Source organism: Canis lupus, chromosome 9, assembly GCF_003254725.2.
Source record: "Canis lupus dingo isolate Sandy chromosome 9, ASM325472v2, whole genome shotgun sequence".
Classification (NCBI taxonomy): domain Eukaryota; kingdom Metazoa; phylum Chordata; class Mammalia; order Carnivora; family Canidae; genus Canis; species Canis lupus.
Window position 1 is genome coordinate 2953100 of NC_064251.1, and position 20215 is coordinate 2973314.

Sequence of the window (20215 nt, forward strand, 5' to 3'; positions counted from 1 at the left end):
GTGGCCACAGCTGGCACCGTAGAGCGCAGATCTGTTCCTCCAGAGCTCTCTCAGCCCGCTCCGCCTCCTTGCCAGGAGCTCACGGCCCAGATGCAGCAGGAGCCTGCGAAGAGCTTTCCAGGGCTGCAGCTGCCGAGGCCTCTTACCCACCAAGCCCCAAGGTAGAGCATCACAGCACTGGCTGGTTTCAGATGTTCTCATGGCTCTGTGATGAGCTCTCTCCCCCTCTCCAGAAGAGGAGAAGGGAGAAGTCCTGGGGGCTCATTTAAAATAAATAAAGCTTGGCAACAGCACTGAGTGGGAAGAGCCGAGTCGCACGGCACCCACAGCCCCTTTGCTGAGCGCGCTCCTCTGGTTCTCAGGCCCTGAGGGGAGGGGAACTTGCCAAAGAAAGATGTGCTTATAACTGCAACCCTGTGCAACTTCTGGCTTTGCCCATATATCTCGAGTGTGCCCTTTGCTTTCACTCTCCCTATATTTATTATGTTTAATTTTGCCGGGACATGGCTGTAAGTGAGGCGATGGACCCGAATGTGGCTGGCAAGCGCCTCTTAATTAAACAGATAAATAAACTCCTTTTGCACGCGGATTTCTACTTCTGCTGCAGTCTGCTGGGACCAGGGGGACAGCACCAGTGGGTGTGGAGGGGCTGCCGCTGGGCTGGAAGGTGGGTGCTGGCCCTGGCAGCCCGGACCCGGCCTGGTGTCCCCTCTGCACCGCCGATTGCTCTGTGGCTCGGTGGGGGGGGGGTGCGGAGGTGCCCACGGGTGGGGAGCGCCTCCAGCACCCCGTCCTCACTGGCCTGGCCACAGAGGGGAGGCTCTGGCCGGTGTGAGTGAGCCCTCTGCTGGACGAGGCCAGTGTGGCCTCAACAGCCAGGGCAGCTCCTTCCCATCCCGTTGGTCTCTGGCAATCCTCTTCCTCAGAGGGGCTCCCCCACCGACTTCTCTGCCTTCTAGGTGAATTGGACACACCAAGAGGAAGCAGAGACAGCATCTCACTCCCAAAATAGGGGAGCTGTCACCTTTGGGGATGTGAGGAGGCTCCCACCTTTTACATGAAGACAGGGAGCTCCGTGACATTTCCCCAAGGGGGTCTGTTGGAGGTGCGCCCGGCAGCTCAGGGGGCCTCCCCCGACCCTAGTCCCGTTCCCTTAGCTGTGGAATTGGGGTATGAGTCCCCCTGAAAGAGAGTTCGGTTGGCTGTGTGGGTGTCTGGTTGGTTCACACACGGAGGGGGCTTCTGGGGTTGCCCCGAGCTCTCTCAGACCCACCCTGAGCCCCACCCATCCTAGCCCATGCCAGTGCTCACGTCCAGGCCTGTGCCAAATACCCTGGGGGCTGGGGCAGGGAGCTCTGGCTCTGCTGGAAGCATGGAGCACGCTGTCTCTGTCGATTAAGGCCCAGCTGCAACCGGAGACGGTGAGCTCACCCCTTGTCCTATCACGCCTTTGCCAAGCTCCAGGCTATCCTCCCCGCATAGGTGAAGGCTGAGGACGCCGGCCTGGGCACTCGGAATGGGAGACGGGCATGCCCATGAGTAACTCAGCCCTCCGCAGCGTCCAAGGGGCCCAACCTAAAGGGACCGCGGCCTTTGTGTTCCCTGCGGGAATACACCCACATGTGGCCTTGGGTATTTCCAAAGGATGGGGGGAGTGTCATTGGGCGATAGCGCACCAGATGGTTTGACTAGGGAACTGCCCACCTCTCATTACAAACAGAGGCCACGTCGAACACGTGTTGGCATGTGCTTTGCCAAGGAGACTCCACGTCCCCATTTCACAGAGGTACACGCCAGAGAGACTGGGGATGTTTGCGAGCCTACGGGGCCTCGGTCTCCCAGAGAGGGTGGGAAACGGGGAAGGCGGGGGGGTGGGCAGCTCTTGCACCCAGGAGGGCTTCCTCCAGGCAAGGTGACATGGGGTGGGGATGGGGGCAGGAAGGAGCCAGGAGATCTCCGAAGCCTTGGAACCACGCAGACCTTTTGAGGTGCCTCCTTGCCTGATATTTATAGTGGTGCCCAGGAGCGCAGAAATAATTACAGCTCAGTTCCTGCCTCCCTAACAAGGCCTTTCTCAGATTCAGGGCGAACGGGATATTTTTTTCCTTGGCTCTTTTTTTAAGTAGTGAATATTAGCTCTGGATTGACAGCCCTTCCCAGCGTGCAGCCTTCCTTCACCCCAAAAGCGGGGGCAGCAGAGCACCGGGCCCCCTGGGCTTCCCCCACCCACCACTCAGGAGGCACCAGGGGCCCAGGAGCACTGTGAGGGGCCCCGGGGGACCCGGAGAATGTAGTGCCGCGCTATCTAGGCCCAGGAGGTCCCAGGTGAGGAGGGCAGGGCTCCTACCGGTCAGGGTGGTGCAGACTCGAAACAATCACAGGAGACATGTTCTGTGCCATTGGGATGCTCCCAGGAGCACCGTTGGAGGAGCACAGGCCCCTTCTCTCCTTTCTCCTCTGGTCCACAGAGCTGAGATGGTCCTGACACCCCGAGCAGACAGGAGCCCAACCCTGGGGCACTGGCTTTTTGCAGCAGCTTTGCCTCCTCAGGGCCTAGGCTTCCAAGCCCGTCTGGCCACTGTGGCCACCTCAGCATCAGGATGAGCCTTGAAGTGGGTGTGAGGACGGGGAGGGCCTCACTCGTCCCTGCCAGGTGCTCTTCCAGGCATTGGGGCGACGCTGTGCAACCCAGCCAGCAAGTTGCCTGCCCTTCCGACACTCAGCTCTGCTACAGGGTTTGGCTATTCGGTGGCCTAACCCCCCCAAAGGCATCACCCTGTGGACAGAGGCCTCCCTCGATTTGTCAGGTCGTAGTAATTGGCTTGAAGTGGAAGTCACGAGCCCATGGCACAGCACAAGAAAGAGGTGGTGGGCACACAGCCACTGTCCTGAGAAATAAGCCAGACACACATGTTGTTCAAATCATTCTTCTGGAGGGTTTTTTTGTTTTGTTTTGTTTTTAACGCCGTCTTGCCATTCTCCATCTCTCTGGAGCCCAGGTGTGATTAGCTGACTGGTGGAGGCAGGTGTCTAGACATGCTCCCCGGGCCTGACGCTCTCTGGAGGTGAGGCCTGAAGCCAGGTGGCTGGGCCGGAAGGCCCCGCAGATGACCAGGTGCAAGGATGCTGGACGCCATACCAACACCAAGGCAGGCATTCTGGGGGCCAGTGACAGAGCGGGGGGCTCCCTCTAGGAAAGCTTCCCCAAGCCCACCCCATGTCTAAGCTCACCCCAGATCTGAGTTCCCACTCTCCTGGGGCCATCACCGGTCTCCGCACAGTAGGCTGCATTGGGGGAGGGGGTTGCTTTCCCCAGCAGACTCCAGGGCAGAGAACTTTGTTTCTGTAGCTCCAGCACCTGGTGCAGCACCTGTCTGCACATAGTGGGTTCTCAGTAAGGAAAAGCAGGAGCGTCCACTCAGAGGGTTTCTCCTCTGTGTTGGATGTCTGGGACATCCTCTAATCCTCTTACGGGAGGGATAAAGCCTGGATCTCAGCAGACGTTTGGTAACAACGGCAAATTAGCGAGTGAATGATTCACACAGAGAGTGGATGAAGAGCCCCGGGCTGGGGGTGAATGCTACACAGCTGCCCCAGGTCCCTGAGTGTCCTCCAGGATAGGAGCAGCCAGGGCAGCGACAACAGAAGGAGGGAAGGCTTCCGAGACAGGAGCGCAGAGCAGCAGGACTGGGGAGGCAGGAGGCACTCAGGGGGTGGCACCCTCCACAGGGCAGCCCTCTGCAGGGTCTCTCCCCTCACAGATGCTATGCCCAGCCAGGTGCCCCTCCCCCAGAGCCCCAGGCCTCAGCACCCAGCCACCCCACCACTGTCTCAGGCCGTACGGGCAGGTGCCTCTTCTGGGAGACACGTTAATAACCGTCCTGCCCAAAGGCGGGGGACTGCCTGTGCAAGTCCACAGCAGAGCGTGCCACCCCTGAGGGGACCACAGAGCGGAGCTCCAGAAAAGGAGCAAGTGCAGCTACTTGCTGCAGGGCCGCTCTTCCCACTGCAGTCTTTCCCTTGACCCTTGTCACTGGTGCCACCTGCCTCCCTTCCAGACTCTGCACCCCCTTTCCTTCTAAGGCAGATGAACTGCAGGCTGCTCGGAGGGACGTGAGGGGCCGGATAGAGGGGCGTCCAAGGGGCACACGCCTGCCTGCCTCATCCAAACTGAGCGGCTTCCCAAGCAGTGCTGGGAGGGAGCCCATCCTCAACCCCCGTCCCTCTGCCCTCCTCGACGCTTCCTCCTAAACGGCCCTCCCAGACAGGCTCTAGCGAGCGCAGTAAGACATCTCAGGCATCGACCACCCAGCCTCTCCTGGCAGGGACAGAAACAGAAGCCCAGAGAGGCTTTCCTAAACTTTCCTAAACCCACACAGCAGGTGAAGGGGCCTCCATTTGATGCTCAGGCCGGTGGTCTTCCCATTACAAGGCGGTCCCAGCCCTCCTTCCCTCGAGTGGGGCTCGCTCTCAGAAGTGAGAGAAAGAAGCCCAGGGGCCTTTAGATAGAATGGGGGAGTCCAGAAGTGGTACTGGGTATTCATGGGACTCTGCTCTTTCCTGGAGGAGCGTGCCTAAGGGGGGCAAGAGGTTAGGTATGTGTCCCCCCGCCCGCCCCGCTGTCTCTACCTCTAACGGTGGCAGGTAGCTGACTGGCTGGCCCCTCATAGCCAGGCTCACCTGCGGCTTGTCCTGGATTAACTGCGCCTGGTCAGGAGCCTCTGTCCAGTGTGAATGCGTGGCAGGCCGGTGGGTGTGTGTGCGTGGCTGGAGAAGCTGCAGATTCGGGTGCGGGTACACACAGGCACACACACCTGTGTCAGTGGTGGCGTAGGGACAGTCAGGCCCGGTGCCAGGCGGCGCCGGGCCCGGGGGTGGGCACATGGGCTCTCCTGCTGCATTGTGTGTGAACACCCGGTCCAGCGTGTGTGGCTGTGGGGAGGGGAGGACGCGTTGTGGCCGGTGCCCCTTGTCCCCGCCCCCGCCCCCTGTGAAATATCCACGGGACCGCGTGCCTGGGCCAGGCCGAGGGTGTCCACGGGGTCCGGGGGGCGCGCGGGCGGGCAGGGGAAGCTCCCGGGGGCTCCAGCCGGGTTTCCAAGCTCCGGGCAGCCGAGAAGCGTTCCCCGGCTAGGAAGCCTCTGCGTAGATGCCCTCATTACATCACCGACATCCCCGCCACCGCCACCGAGCCGGCCTCCCCTGCGAGCGGCGCCTCTCGGAACGCCAGGCAGGACGAGCGCCTTCCGGTCGGGCCGCAGAGCCGGGGAGCCGCTCCCCTCCGCAGCGGGCAGAGCGGGGCGCGGGGATCGGGGCGCCGGCGGGCGCGGGCGGGGGGCGCGCGGGGGCCCCGGGAGGGCGCCGGCGGGCGAGGGGTTAAGCGTGCGATCGCATCCTCTTCCCTCGGTGCGGGGCTCTGTTTGATGTTGGAGTACGCCGGGGACTCCCCCTCCCACCGCTACACACGCGCGCACACGCGCGCACTCACACGCACACGCACCACTCTTTGCAGACAGGGCTCCGGCGGCTCCAAAGTGCCGGGCGCCCGCTCCCCTGCCGCCCTCGCCGCTCCCCCCGGCACCCGCGCCCGGGCAGGGCAGCGCCGTGCATGCCTCCCTCCTGAGGAGCGCCGCGCGGGGGAGGGGAGGCCCGAGGAGGAAGAGGAGGAGGAAGAGGAGGAGGAGGAGGAGGAGGAGACCGAGAGGGCGCCGGGAGGCAGGGCGCGCGCACACACCGAGGGACGCGGAGGGTGCGAGCCGCGCAGCGAGCGCAGAGCTGCCTCGGGCCGCCGGCGCCCCCCTGCCGCCCCATGCTGTGCTCCATGGCGAACTCGGGCTGCCTCCTGCTGTCCAACTCCGGCAGCATGCTCCCGCACTCCGTGCCCTGCCCGCCCGCCTTCCTCTACCTCCAACAGGTAAGCGCCCCCGGCCCCCCGGCCCCCGCCCGCGCACGTGCGCCCCGCGCCCCACGCCCCGCGCCCTCCGCCTCCGCCTCCGCCTCCGCGCCGCCGCCGGGGCCCCGCTGCGCTCCCCGCGTCATGGCGCCCGGGCCCGGCGGGGGGAGCCGAGGCCGAGCGCGGGGTCGCCGGGGCGCGCGCGCGGCGCGGGGCGGGGGGCCGGAGTTTGGGGCGTCGCTCGCAACTTTTCCGAAGGCGCGGGAGGGGGCGGCGGGCGGAGTCTCGGGGGAAGCCGGAGGGGAGGGGGCGGCGGTTCTGGGCGCCGCGGTCACTTTGGGGAACTTCGCGCCGGGCTGCGGGGGGCGCGGGGGCGCGGAGCGGGGGGGGCCTCCCCGGCAGCGTCGGGAAAGCCGGGGGGGCCGCGCGGAGGCGGCGGCGGGCGGCGGCGGCGGCGGCGGGGGCCGAGCTCTGCTGCAGCGGGGACCGCGCGCGGGCCTCGGGGGAGACGGGCCACCCGCCCGTGGGGCTGGCGAGGGAGGCCCCGGGGCTCCGGCCGGCGGGGAGGGGGCTGGGGCCGCACTTTTGCGATCTGCGGGGCTGCGCAGGAAGCTCGGGCTGGCGAGGGGGGCGGAAAGCCGAGCGCCTCTGAGCCCCCAGATCCCCAGGACGCTCCACGGAGGTGCGCGCAGGGCATCAGCGGCCGCCTGCCCGCCCGCCTGCCGCGGTGCGCGGGGCGGGGGTCCTGCGATCCCACCCGATGCGGAAGCAGCGCGGTCCCAGGCCTGCATTGGGGATGCAGGGGGCACCTCCTCGCCTCCCCCGGGCCCCCGGGTCTCTCGGGGCTGCGGTTCCCAGTGCCAGCCCCAGGCAGAGCCGGCCGGGGGCTGCAGTACCCCGCCTCACCCACCCGGCCGCCCACACCTCAGGGCTCCTCCTCCCTCCCCGCACCGTGGGGCTGCCTTCTTTATCTTTAGCACCCCGAACCTCTGCTGGGCCTGCAGGGATGGGGGCGGCTGCTTGCCTGGAGAGGCCTTGGAGATCTTCAGGCTGACTGTCCTGGGGCCTACACACCCAGCTGGAGGGCTCCCTCAGGACCAGGTCTCCACCACGGGTGGGCGTGGAGGTGGGAGGCAGAGGGTAGAGGGTATCTCGCCAAAGCTGGCGGTCAGGGTCAGGCCGGGCCTCATCGACTGGGTGAACGTGGATTTCCACCACCTCCCCCATGTATGCATCTAAAGGGAGGAACACAGAAGCGTGTTTCTTGGAGACGATGACAGGCTCCAGGTGGGGCTGGGCCTTCGGATGGTGGGTTCTTGTCTTGCTGTGCCCCCCTTGGGCTCCCCGGAGAGCCAAGAAAGAAGGGGCCATTGCAGGGGGCTCCGGAGGAGCTGTGGACCATGCAGGTGAAGAAGGGGCCCTCAGAACTGAGCCAGATCAGCCAGACCTCGGGCTGCTGGGCGCTCAGGCCGGCCCCTTACAGGGATCCCCACGGCGGGCGGTGCCGAGCATGTGAGCAGCTGCAGAGGGAGGGATGGGGGGCTGTCCGATGGTGGGCACAGACGGCAGTCGAAGCGGCCTGTGGTGCAGAGACCTTGGCCCTTGGTCCCACCCTCCCTAGGACCACCTGTGACAGCTGGGCGGTCCTGGGCACAGCTCAGTGGCAACGAGAGCTGCTGAGGGGGGGCCCCCATGCCCCCCAGGCAGGCAGGTATCCAAGCCCAAGCCGTCGCCAACTTCCCCAATTCCCCCATCATCATTGGAGTCGCAGACGGTGGGGGCAGGCCCGGGAGGTGAGCCTCTCAGGGCGTCCCAAATTTCTATGAGTGCAGCAGTCACTTGGGGACCTCTGGGGTGGGGCCCAAGAATCTGCATTTCTAACAAGCTCACAGGTGAAATCCTGGAGCAGACCACTCAAGGAGCAAGTGTCTGCCCCACCCCCCATGGCCACCCCCAGGAATGTCCTGGTCTGCTGGACCCCAGGAGACCCCAGGAGACCCCAGCTCCGCAGGCAGACCGCGAGATTGGAGATTAATCCACAGCATATTGGCTGTGTTAGGCCAAGTCCGTTCACCTCTCTGAACCTCAGGATCTTCCTCTGAGAAAGAGGACGAAAGCATCCCGTCTTCTCAGGCTGAGTCAGAGGGTCGAGTTAAGATGAAGTAGTGGCCTCTGAAGAATGCCGAACGTTGGCACAGCCTTGACGGAGTCAGACCTGTGCCCGCACTTGGGGTGAATGTACCCACACGACCCTGGAGGAAGGCGCACCGATTTCTCCAGGGCTGGGTGGGTGCGTCCCCGGCTGGTGGTATCTAGAGCTTTCTGTAGGGGCAGCGGTAAGGCAAAGAGACGCTGATGAGCCATAGCCATCCCCGGTGGGTGTCAACCATGAGCAGAACAGTTTCTGGGAAAGCCAGAGCGTGCCCACTGGGCCGGGCTCTGCGGGGCCCTGTTTCCTTCGAAGGGGCCTGCAGCGGGTGGCTGTGTGTCCCTGAGGGCCGGGAAAGATCTTGGATGCAGCCATTTCCTGGCTTTCTGTAGGGACATACGTTTGTAGGAGCACACGCAGCTCTGGTGGCCCAGAGTCGATACGAAACAAATAATGACGGGTAGTTGGAGACCGCCTCTGGACTGAGGCAGAGGCTCCTGTGTCCCCCCGGGAAGTGGAGGCCACGTGGGGAGGGGGCCCCCGGGTGGCCCCCGGTCAGGTGTCCAGGATCGGAGCCCCACGGAGCAGTGGCAGGTGTGCATGCGCGAGCCCTGGTGCCGTGTGCAGGCCGTGTGCTCCGTCTCGGCAGCGTGTCTGAGAACAGGAGCAGGAGCAGATACGGGAAATCAAGCAAGACAAGAGACATGGTTTGCGGCGCATTGAGATGCAGCATTTAAACAGGCAAGCAGTGGAGACGTGCAGTCTTTCAAACTTGAAATTAGAAGGTAACACCTCAACCAGCAGCATCCCGACCTCCGTTCACGCAGCGACAGAGGACAGCGCCGTTTCCGGCTGCGTGGGCTGGACCCCCCGAGCGTGCGGAGACCCCGACCACGTCCCCCAGGAGACACAGCGACGCTGTAATTCATTAGAGACGCTTGTCGTCAGGCGTCCCTCCTCCCAGCCTCTCCTAGGCGGTGCCCATATTTGTCAGAGTCCTAACTGTCCGCCGGGACAACTCCAGGTCACCCGACACCCGGAGACATCCGGCTGCAGTTGGTTCCTTAAGAGCTTACCCTCGGGGCCCTGGGCGGCCTCGGTTTCCCCGCCTGCCCAGCCCACCGCCAGAGTCCACCCAAGGGCTCCCTGTGAGCAGCCCAGAGCCCTGGTCCCCCCACATCTGGCCCCTCCTCGGGACCCTGGGGTGGGACCCAGGAAGGCTGTCATCCGTGGTGCATTGCGGCCAGCCCAGCAAGGGGTGAGGTCGATCCTGGTCACCTTTCAGAGCAGGAGGGAGCTTGTTTGAAAATCTAGAACATCGGTGAGACTCCCCGTGAGGCTGCAGTCTGGGCCCCAGGAGAAGAAAGTTTTAGGGAGCGGGAGGGAAACCCCCTGTTCACAAAATGGGATTTTTGTCACTGTTACGACTTACTATCGAGCTGCAGCGTCCTACAGAGGAATCTTATCACCATATCCGGTTGCAAAGCTGGGAAATCGCGCTGCGGGGGAGGCACTAGGGCCCTAAGTTCCTTAAGAGGGAGCGTTGGTGATGGGGGGGGGAGGTGGGCGCTGGCAGGATGCGGGCGGTGGGAGGGAGAGCAGGCCCTGGAGCCCGCAGCGCCGGGACCTTCCTGAGGGCTGTGTCCTGAGCTCTTCTTCTTCTGATTTTCTTCATCTTCTTCATCGGGATGAAATCACAGCCTCGCTTGCCCTCGAAAACACTGGCAACCACCGGAAGTTTCCACGGAGGATGTGGCATTTCCACCCCGCGGCCAGCGTGAGGCAGCTTGCAGCTCGGGGGGGGGTCGTTGACGGCAGGAAGCTGTCCCTCGGGCCGTGGAACCCCTTCTGGGGGCTCAGGGAGTTCTAGGGTCTGAGATTCATTAGGAAGCTCTTCTCTTATTAATAATCATTTTGGGGGTGGGAGGATAGCCACACCACTAACTCCGTTGGATGAATTACGGTAGCAAAGGTACCGCGGCCTCTCATACCGCCCAAGCGCACCTGGGCTGTTGTCTGTTCCCTGGGTTGCTGGCGTGTCCCCTCCGTGTGACCCCAGGAACCCCACCCGAGACCCGCTTGTCACAGGCCTGCGAGTACCCCCGGCCCGCGGGAGGGCCGGGCACAGAGCAGATGCAGTGTGAGTCTTCAGAAGCGCAGCCGTCGGGGGCTGGCCCGCTGCTGTCGTCTGGTGGCCTCACGTAGCAGTTATTTCTGTGGGTTCCTACCTGGTTGGTGCACTGGCCACTCACCTTTGGTGCAGAATCTGCTGAGTGTACGTGCACGGTTTATGGTTAAGGAAACTGAGGCACAGAGAGGTTGGGTGACACGCTGGCTTGTAAAGCCACCGACAGGCAGAGCCCAGAATCAAGGCTCTCGCGCTGGTGGGGCTCCTCGAGGACCGAGGGGTTTCTCCCCTCTGCCCGGGGCAGGGTGCTCCGTGTTCAGACCCAGTGGAGCATGAAGTGTGTGCCAAGCAGAGTGGCCTGAACCCCCGCTCCCCCGGGGGCGTCTCTGCCCAGAGGCAGGGGCGCGTGGGGCGTCTTCCGAGGCCGAGCTGGTGCGTCATAATGCAGACGGACGTGTGTGTCTCAGGGCCTGGAGGAACTGGGGTGGCCATGTCTGTCGCTGGCCTCGAAGCGGGTGTGGGGAGGCCGATCCTTCCCCGGACAGCACTTGTAGGGTCTTCCAACACCGGTAGGAGGCCTGCGTGTGTTTCCTGTAGTTACGGTTGATGACTGGGGTTCAATGACATACGCCATTTCCTGGCATCCCAGGTGCGGGGTTGGCTTGGGGTAGGCTTGGCCATCCTTCCCCCGCCTTCAGGGGGGACCCCCAGTGAGCCTGTGAAGTGGGTCCATCTGTCCCGAGGCTCTGGGCGCTTACTGAGCACAGAGAAGCCACGTCCCGACGGCCCCGCGTGAGGACCCGAGTTTGCCAGCCTCCCCCGCCTCGGGGCCGTCGGGGCCAGAGGGGCAGGCGTGGCAGTACGTGGGGCTCGGTCCACAGCGGTTGGCGTGCTGGGAGGTCTGCAGAGGGCAGGGCAGGACCCTGCAGCAGGACAGACTCCACCCGGGGCTGGTGCCCCCTGCACGGTCCGACCAGGCGCTGAGCCACGGAGCTGGGGGACCGCGTGTGGCTGCCATCCTTGGAGAGACCAGGCTGAGGTCCCAGAGCGGGTGGTCCCTGCCTCTGTGGTCCTGGGGACAGCCACAGGAGGGGGCTCAGAGCAGAATGTGGGGCTCTCGGGAGAGGGCCGGAGCCGGCCGCACCGGGGGCCACCTCTGGGAGGGTGCCTGCGCCCCCAGCACCTGCTCGCGCCGGGGCCAAAGGCGGTGGTTCTGTGGCCAGGGCCCAGAGCTCCCGGTGCTGTGGGATCAAGGGGCCCTCGGGGGCCTGTGCGGCCAGGGGGTGGATTCTAACCTGGGCCCTGAGAAGCAGCCACTGCAGAAGGGGCTCCCTTACTCCCCAAGGGCAGGGCTTGGCCCGCCCCCCAGACTTCTGGGGTCCTGGCAAGGCTGCACACGGCTGTCCCCACCTGCCCTTGGCCTCTTTCCTCCTAGCGTCTCTTTCTGAGCTTCCTGACTGGCCTCCAGCCTTTGTCTTCAGCCTTCCTGTCCATCCTCGCATCCAGATTTTTCCATGCTTCTAAGCCTCTCCCCCTTCTTCCCTCCCGGCCTACTTTCTCTCCTTTCCCATATTCATTCCCCCTGTCTCTCCCCTTCACCCCGTCTTCCCCCCAGGGGATTCCAGCCCCCTTCCTCCTCCCCTGAACTCCGGCCTGCCTGTGCAGCCCCCTGCAGCCCCCGTACCGCCTGCCAGCCCATGGGCAGATGGCTGTGTGGTTCCATCTGGGGCTGCGTGGCCTGGAGCAGGACCGTGTGCCCAGACCTGTGTGCTGCCGGTGCAGCGGGTCTGTGGCATCCGGGCCCCCTGGGAGAGCGAGCCCAGTTCCGGAGGGAGGCCCACCGTGGCGAGGGCTGGAGGCCTCTGGCTGGTGAGCTCTGGCTGCTACGGGTGCTGCTCCCGGGAGCCCCGGGGAGGCTCTGGTGCCAGCCGGGCCCAGCCCACCTGCGGCAGCTCCACCCCGCAGTGGAAGCAAGTCCTCCCCCCCAGGCCAGGAGCTCCAAGGGGCTGCCAAAGTCTTTGTACCCCTCGGGTCCCGGGGCAGCTTAGAGAGTCTCCAGAGGAGTGGGAGCAGCATCCCCAGAGCACCCACACAGTATTCATGGAACAGCCATGGGCCCTGCAGTGGGCCCCGGGTCGCTGGGTCCTGTGCCCCTGGGCTCACAGGCTCTGCTCAACCACAACTCTTAGTTCCAGGAGCCGTGAGCACATCTTTTCCCGCCGTGGCCCTGAGGGCGTCGTGCAGCCCACGCACATGGTCAGATGGGGAGCCAGCCCGTGTCTTCCCTTCCAGGCCCGGGCTTCTGTGTCTCTAATGTGGGACTTTATGTCTTCCACTTCCCCGGCACGGGCTGTGGGAGCTGCAGAGGCTCCTACCTGCGCCCCGCAGCCCATACCTGTCCTGTCACCACCAACTGAGACGTGGTGCCCATGTGTCAGGCACCCAGGTAAGCCAGCTTCAGTGGGGGGGGCAGGTGGGTGTCGGTGGGGGGGGGGCTGCAGTGCATGTGTGTGGTCATGTGTGTGCACGTAGTTGTATATCTAGGTGTGCACACATGAATGCGGTTGTGTGTTGAGGCAGGAGGAAGCCACCATGACCGTGAAGACACGGCCCCTGCCCCCGGGGAACCTACCACTCAGCGTTTGGGGATGTTCTGGAGGGAGAGTCCCCTCGTCCCTCACCTCTGCTCTGGGCCTCCTGGCCACGGGAGGTCCCGGCGTGGCTGTCCTTGTTCTCCTGTGTCCCTCGGTGGAGAGGAGCGGGTTGGGAATTCAGGAGGAAGGCGACCAAGCAGCTTAAGTGAACCAAGAGGAAACAAGTGAGAGAAGTCAGAGTCGTGAGCCCATGAGCCGATGGGGCTCCCTGACAATGATCCTGGGCTCAGGGGTCACCTGATACAGCTGCCCCCCACCCCCGCCGGGTCAGCCTCTGCGCGTGGTGTGTGCAGAGCTTGGGGAGAGAGCGAGGAGGGGAGGTCCCGTGATGACGCCCGCACACACCGTCCAGCAGAGGGGAGCGAGGCGGGAACCCGCTGCCGTCTCCAGCAGCGCGGGCAGGAGGGGCGCGGGGAGGCGCAGGCGTAAAGCTTGGGTTAAAAATCAGGAAGGGGCGAGTTCTGATGGCAGCTCTGCCCTACCCCATCCTCCTCCTGGGCCTCAGTCCCTCAAAGCAGCATGGGGACCAGTCGTGGCTGCCCGAACCCGGGAGGTGGAGTTTGAAATGGAGAGCCTGTGCGCGGGGCTTCGTCCCGTTATCAGCGGGGAGGGCGCTGCCTCAGCGTGGCGTGTTTGCCGACGGCTGCTCAGGAGGATCCGCGGCGAGCATCCCAGGCTCAACCAGGATCTGGGGAGTCTGACCATCTTCGAAGGTCAGCAGGTGGGCACATCAGGGAAAATAGACCCCCTGCGCCTGGACGGGACCAGACAGCGGGAAGGGGCAGTGCTGTAAAGGGAGATCCCGAAGGACGGTTGTAACTGTAACCTCCCAACTGCAGCTTTGGTTGTTATTCGAGGCGGTAAGTTCCCCGTCACCAGAGGAATTCAACAGAGGCTGCCTTAGCTCACTGTCTCGGAGGCTCTAGAGCAACGCCCTGCAGTACAAATGTAGCGCCAGCCAGTACGAAGGTTTACGTTTCCTGGTAGCCACTTAAAAGAAGTGAAAAGAAGGGCGCCTGGGTGGCTCAGCAGTTGAGCATCTGCCTTCGGCTCAGGGCGTAACCCCGTGGTCCCCGGATCGAGTCCCACGTTGGGCTCCCTGCATGGAGCCTGCTTCTCCCTCTGCCTGTGTCTTTGCCTCTCTCTGGGTGTCTCATGAATAATAAAATCTTAAAAAAAAAAAAAAAAAGAAGTGAAAAGAAGCGGAAGGGATGAATTTCCGTGTTACATCTCGCTTAACCCAGTATATCCCACATGTCACCCCAGCACGCGGTCTGTTATTCGCGACACGGTTGGCGTTTTTGGTTCCCGTAGGAGTCTTTGAAGCGCGGCACACGTACGGCACGTACCGGGGCGGACCAGCCGCATTTCTGAGGCCATGGCTCATGCGGGGTCGTGGTTGTTCCCCCCGCTGGGCACAGCTGGAACATCCCCGTCATCGCAGAAAGTTCCGTGGGATAACGCAGAGCTCAGTAGGTCTCACTCCCGGCAGCACAGGCAGCCAGCTAGAAACACAGACCCCCTCGGCCCCCTCAGGCCCCCTGGCCTCCTCTGTCGGAAGCAGCACGGAGTGGAGGGTCTGGGGAGGGGGGCATCGGGGGGGGGTCCCAGTGCTCTGGAACGTGGGGCACTTCGAGGGTGGCCTTGCGATCCCTCCCGTGACCGCACGTCTGAGCCCCACGGCGTCGTCCTGACCACGCCAGCGCCGGCCCGCACGCAGTCTGTGTCCCTGACAGAGTGTCCACCTGCCCGTGGCGCTCAGAAAACGACGCCTCTGAACGGAGTAATGATTTCCGTGAGCATAAATCTGTTTCTGCGTATAAAATGTCCGTTTGAGTTAAGTGACCGTGATATCTGCTGGGTTTTTGTTTTTGTTTTGTTTTGACATCTGTATTTGGTAAAATAAGAGGTTGGTGATTGGAACCCATCTCCCCCTTTCTCCCCTTTAAAAAAAAGTAACATTCTGGTAAGTCTTCCTCTTCAAAAGTCTGGAAACCGGTGATTTACAGCAGAGACCACTGGGCCAGATCCATCCCACCGTCTGTTTTTATAAAAAAAAAAAAAAAAAAAAAGTTTTGTTGGAACGCAGCCACGCTCGTTTGTTGACGTGCCGTCTGCGGCAGCTTTCACGCGCAACAGCAGAGTTGAACGGTGGCGACACGGACCATATGGCCCGCACAGCTCAAAATATTTGCTGGAGGAGTTCGCAGTTTTACAGGAAAAGTTTGCCGACCCCTGACCCGGAGCAGCGCCGCCACATGGGGTGCGGAGTTTTCTAGGGGCCGCTTTTACCGAAGTGCGAAGAAACAGATAACATTCATTTTAATGACATCCTTGTCTTTCCCCCAGCCCAGAATGTGCCCATTGTAACATCTAATCAATCTAAACGTGACCGAGGTATCTGGCGTCCTTGTTTCATGCTGAATCTCTGAAAGCCACTCTATTCTTCACTCATGGCCCGTTGCGCATCAGACCCAGCTGCGTTTTGGAGGCTCGGAGGCCACGTGCGGCCGGTGGCTGCTGCCGTGGGCAGCGCGGGTCTGGAAGGAACGAGGCTGGTTGCAGCCAGGGGGAGGGTGTGGGGGCATCCGCACAGGCGGCTCGGAGCAGCTGGGCTCTGCCTTGGGTGTCGGCAGTGGACCTGGACCATCCCAGAGGAGAGCCACAGAGACCGGGGGTTCAGTGCCAGCTTCCTGGCACCTGGGGCGTCGGGAACAGACTGGCAGTTAAGAGCGTTCAGGGGTCTTAGCTGAGAAACTTGGACTTTTCTCAGTAGGCAAGAGGGAGCTACGGAAAGCCTTGAGCAGGGCAGCGGTGTGCTCAGGTCTACGGGGAAGGGAACGGAGGCTGCAGGGGTAGGGATACGATGGATGGGCCGAGCGAGGAAGATTCTGATGTTCCACGTGCACGTGGGCCGTGGAGGAGGTGGGTCCCTGTGGCGTCGGTGATGGTTTCTGGCTTGAGGCTGGTTTCTGGATGCATGGTGGGTGGGCCGTTCTGGTGGCCCTGACCCCAGCCCTGTCCCTGCCCCTGGCCTCGTGCACTCGGCACTTGTAAGCTCCGGGCCTGGCTTGCGGGTGGAGAAAGGCCTTCCTCCTCCCGCAGCACCAGGCTAGGCTGACGTCCCCGCAGAGGACCCTTGGGTCCTGCTCCCTCCTCTGGCCTCCTTTCCCGCCCATCCAGCCAGCCCTGCGGAGGCTGCCCCAGACAGCTGTGAACATCTGGCTAAACCCTTTTGGAAGCTTAACACCTTCACCTCCTGTTCTCTGGCAACATCTGGTCTGAGCCCGGCTGCTGCCCCGGCGGCCCTCCCGAATCCTGCCGTCGGACGTGCTCCAGAGCTTATTTGCAAGGTAGATGGGACCACCTGCTGCCTCGTTCCAGAGAAGCAGTAGCCCCACGCCCCAGCGTCCCCAGCGTCCCCAGCCGCTGCCAGACACCTGGCCAGGGGCTCGGGGCCTGCTGTGAGAGCCTCCTGCGTGGAGGGTGACGGGAGCCAGAGGACCTGACAGAGGGGCGAGCAGGTCACAGGTAGGGAAAGCTCACTTGGGCACCGTCTGGGAAGGCCTCGCAGATGAGGGGGTCGGGCGATTCTGGGCACGGGACCTGGTGGGAAAAACAGGCTGACCCGCGGGAGCGCCCTGAGCCGGGCTGGGGGGTGCCTGCCTACCCCGCAGGTGGACACGCGCTTCCCGTCAGGCAGCTCCAGCCTCCTGGCCTCTGCCCTTGCTCGGTCTTCCACCAGGAGTGCCGGCCCCCCGACACCTGCCCGTCGTGCTCTCTCATTTCCTTCAAGACTTTGCTCACTCTCTTGAGACCTTTCTGGACTGTTATTAAGCCACCCCCGATGTCTCCACCTTCCCCCTGCCGCCCATCTCTCCGCCTTCCCCTGCTATATTTTTGTCCACAGCATTTACAGATATCTGATAACATCACACGTTTTACCGGTTTATTCGCGATCCTTTACAAGGGGAGGGGCTCCTTGTGCGTTGTGTTCACTCTGCAGGTTCGTCTGCACGTACGACAGTGCCTGGCACGTGGCAGATGCCCAGTAAACCCTCACGATTGAGACCCTGCCCTCCATCCACTGGTCATCTCGGAGCCAGTGGCCTGCCCTATCCAACCAGCCGGGCACCCAATCTGTGCCCGGCCACGTGCCCCATTGACAGGGAAGTGGCTGAGTGTCCACAGGCGACGGAGATGGGAAGGGGCCTTCCCTCACAGCCCCTGGGGGACTCTGAGGCTCGAGGAGCAAGAATGTTCTAGATGCAAGCAAGCTTGGCCCGCCTCCTCCACCATCCAACCATTTCTTCTGTCTGGACCGTGTGGTTCCCACCTGTGGCCCTTTTTTTAACTGGGGTGTAGTTCACATCATAAAATACACCCTTGTGAAGCATACAGCCCCATCCGTGGTTTTGGAACACTCACAGTTTTGCAACCATCACTAGTGCCCAGTTCCAGGACATTTTCGCCCCGTGGGCATCAAGCAGCCGCTCCCCCGCCCCGGCCCCAGCCCCTGGCCGACCACCAGCAGCCCTGTCTGTGTGGAGTTCTCTCTTCTGGACATTGCACGTTAACAGAATCATGCACAGCGGGAGCCCTTCGTGTCTGGCCACCATGGCTTCTGCAGCCTGAGGCTGTGGGCTCTGCCCTCAAGGGCTTGCAGACCCGGGAGGCAGCAGGTTTCTGCATCCCCGGGTGTGACCCTCGGAGCCACCCTCTACTGGCCTCCCACTGAACGGGTGCCTGGTCCCTGAGGTCTGAGGGCCGGCCGGCCACCGCTCCTCCAGCCCTGGTGCAGCGCCCAGCTCCTCGGGCCCACACCCCCGATGGACTCCCGCGGTCCTAGCACCATGCAGCGGACCCTTGGCTGCTGCGGGGCAGGGGGCTGTGTGGCCGTTTCGGGGGTCTCCGGGGTGCAGGAGCCAACCTGGCCAGGGCGTGTGCACATCTGATGCAGGGGTTTTCAGGAGTGGCCCGAGTGGCTGCTGCACGTCCAACACGGCCGCACATGGCTAAGAACTGTGGACAAAGTAGAGTGGACAGTGAGTGGCTCTCCGGGCTGGCACGTCCACCCCGATGTGTGCACCAATACGCCACCGCCCGGGTGACCCATGGCCCAGGTGGGCACGAGGATGGGGCAAGTGGGGAGGATGAGCCATGCACACAGGCTGGCAGAGGGGGCCATGGCTGTCCCTTGCCGGGCCACCCTCCCTGTCCAGGTCCCCAGAGCCTCCTGCAGAGCCCTCTGTTGTCCTGAAGTCGGCCTCCTTGAGCGTGCCTGGCCTCCGCCTCCTGCTGCAGTGCGCGTGGTGGGCAAATAGGAACAGGCTGGGCCTGCCGGTCACGGGCTCAGTGACCCTGGCACTTGGCCATCTCCGGTCTGTGCATTATCTGTGCCTCCTTCCATTGTGTCCAGTGCGGGGGCTGGATCATGGCCTGGTATAGCCAAAGTGGCCAGTCCCAGGCTGGGGATGGGGTCAGCCCCGGCGGGCGTCGGCCTCTTTAAAAAGCCACAGATATATTAAATCCGGAATGGGACTTGCTAAAATAAGGTCACAAAGTGTGTAGTTTATCTTAAATATTTCCATTTAGCAAATTAACAATTTAAGCCCATGCTTGAGCAAATGGAGTGTAATTGTGCTATTCACAAGTTGATGATGGGATTTATTTTAATTCAGAATTGAAAGTGTACATGTGAGGCCCGGCCAGACGTTTCTCACCTGGCGCAGCCTCTCAGTGGGCCCAGTGGGCACTGGGTGCCCAAGGAGCTGGGGGTCAGAGAGGTCGGGGGCCCCTCGGGGAGATGTCACAGCGGGCTTGTGTGCCCAGAGCCTCCGGGGCACCTGAATCTCTCATGGCAGCTCTGCTGCCTTCTAACTCCTGTAAATACAGCGCTGACACCAGCCCTAGTGACCTGCCCGCCACCCAGCCCCGTGGCGTGCATCCAGCCAGGGACCCTCACCTCTTCAGCCAGAGAGCTGGCATCTCTGCATCTTCTCCCTCCCTCCTCTTTGGAAATTGCTAGAATCTTTCAGGCTCCGTGCTGCTCCTGGAGAGACCCTACAAGGTGCCAAGAGTCGAGAGAGGCAGCTTCCCGAGGCCCCCCCACCTCCAGGCACCTCCAGCTCCACTGTGGGTGCAGGTTGGCCGGGACCCTGGGCGGGGCTCACTAGGAGAAGCGAGAGCCAAAAATCCAGGCAGCAGACCGCACAAGTGCACGAGGAGGACGGGGCACCCACCAAGGGGCCCGCCCTCTGCAGTTGCCAGGCTGCTTGCAGGCTTGCAGTGAGGAGCAAGGATGCCAGCGCGGGACAGGGTGGGAGGTCAGAGGACTCCGGCCTGCGATGGACGAGGAGGGGCCCTGTGACCCACGGGGAGGCTGCAAGGGGGCCGTGCATCCCTGCCAGACCCAGGGGCACAGTGTGGTGCTGGGACACCCACACCCCTCCAGATCAGCACCGCCCTGGAAGGGGGGCCCTGACGGAGACCCCAAAGAGCCAGTGGCATGAGGATTTCCCCAGCCTCGTGCCTGGCTCGGCACAGCCCAGGACAGAGGCGATCAGCCCATTTTACAGGGAAGAAAAACTAAGGCAGGAGAGACTAGGAAGACGGGGGCGGCATGCCCCTCTTGGGGAGACAGGCCGCTGGCCCTGGGGCACTGCACACAGAGCGCCCTGCTCCACCCGGGCTCCCTTGGTTCCCACGTGGTCCGCTTTTTGAGGGCGTCTCTCCCCGGGGGCAAGGACTCCAGGCTCTGCCCCTTACTGTTTTTGAACCGTGTTTTTGAGTCTAATTTGCCGGTAGTGATGTTGGCCCCCCGTAAGGGCGAGCTGTACGACCCACTGCAAGCAGAACTTTCCTCACCTGGGAAGCTCCTTGGGGGCTTCCCTTACTTGTGATTCTCGGGGCAGCCCCAGCCGGCAGGGTGGGTGGGCTTCCCTCCAAGTCCGCGTGCCCCATGGGGCGCACGCTCTCGGGGCCTGGGTGGTTGGCATCACTGTCCTCCAAGCTGTGGCCTCACTCAGGGTCCTCCTGAAGCCCCTCCACTCCCCCCCCACAGATCTGCTCCCCCTGGGTGGCTCAAGGACCCCCCCCCCTTCATCTGTGGCTCAAGGCAAAGCCTACTTAATTCTTTTGATCTTGGTTCAGAAATCAGCCCCTCTAGCCGTTCTGCTGCTGCGTTGCTGGGTCTGCAGCCCCAGGCTGTCAGCACCCCGTAGTGGGCTCCCCTGACACCTGCCCTGGACACCTCCCCACCCCCCGCCGTGACCTGAGCGCTGCCCCCACTGTGGGCCTGCGGCGGCTGCCATCCTCCCAGGGGCTGTGCCGGGGTGGGAGCCCTCAGGAATGCAAATCGAACTTCCATTAAATATATGTGTATATATAAA

The 20215-nt window shown here is 63.0% G+C and overlaps 1 protein-coding gene across 15 annotated transcripts in view; it reads left to right on the plus strand.

The window, feature by feature from the left end:
• Nucleotides 1-20215, plus strand: part of RBFOX3 (RNA binding fox-1 homolog 3) — a 446986-nt gene that overhangs the window by 366111 nt on the left and 60660 nt on the right. For 2 of the 15 annotated variants that reach the window (XM_025468213.3, XM_049113857.1), the window contains exon 1: nt 5371-5914. The exons of 9 other annotated variants lie outside the window; for them this stretch is intronic. In XM_025468213.3, the coding sequence (XP_025323998.1) occupies nt 5810-5914 (105 nt within the window). In that variant the 5' untranslated portion in view covers nt 5371-5809. Of the gene's footprint in view, nt 1-5370; nt 5915-20215 lie in introns of those variants that run through there. 4 more of the 15 variants (XM_025468226.3, XM_025468210.3, XM_025468212.3 and 1 more) reach the window with 4 other exon arrangements.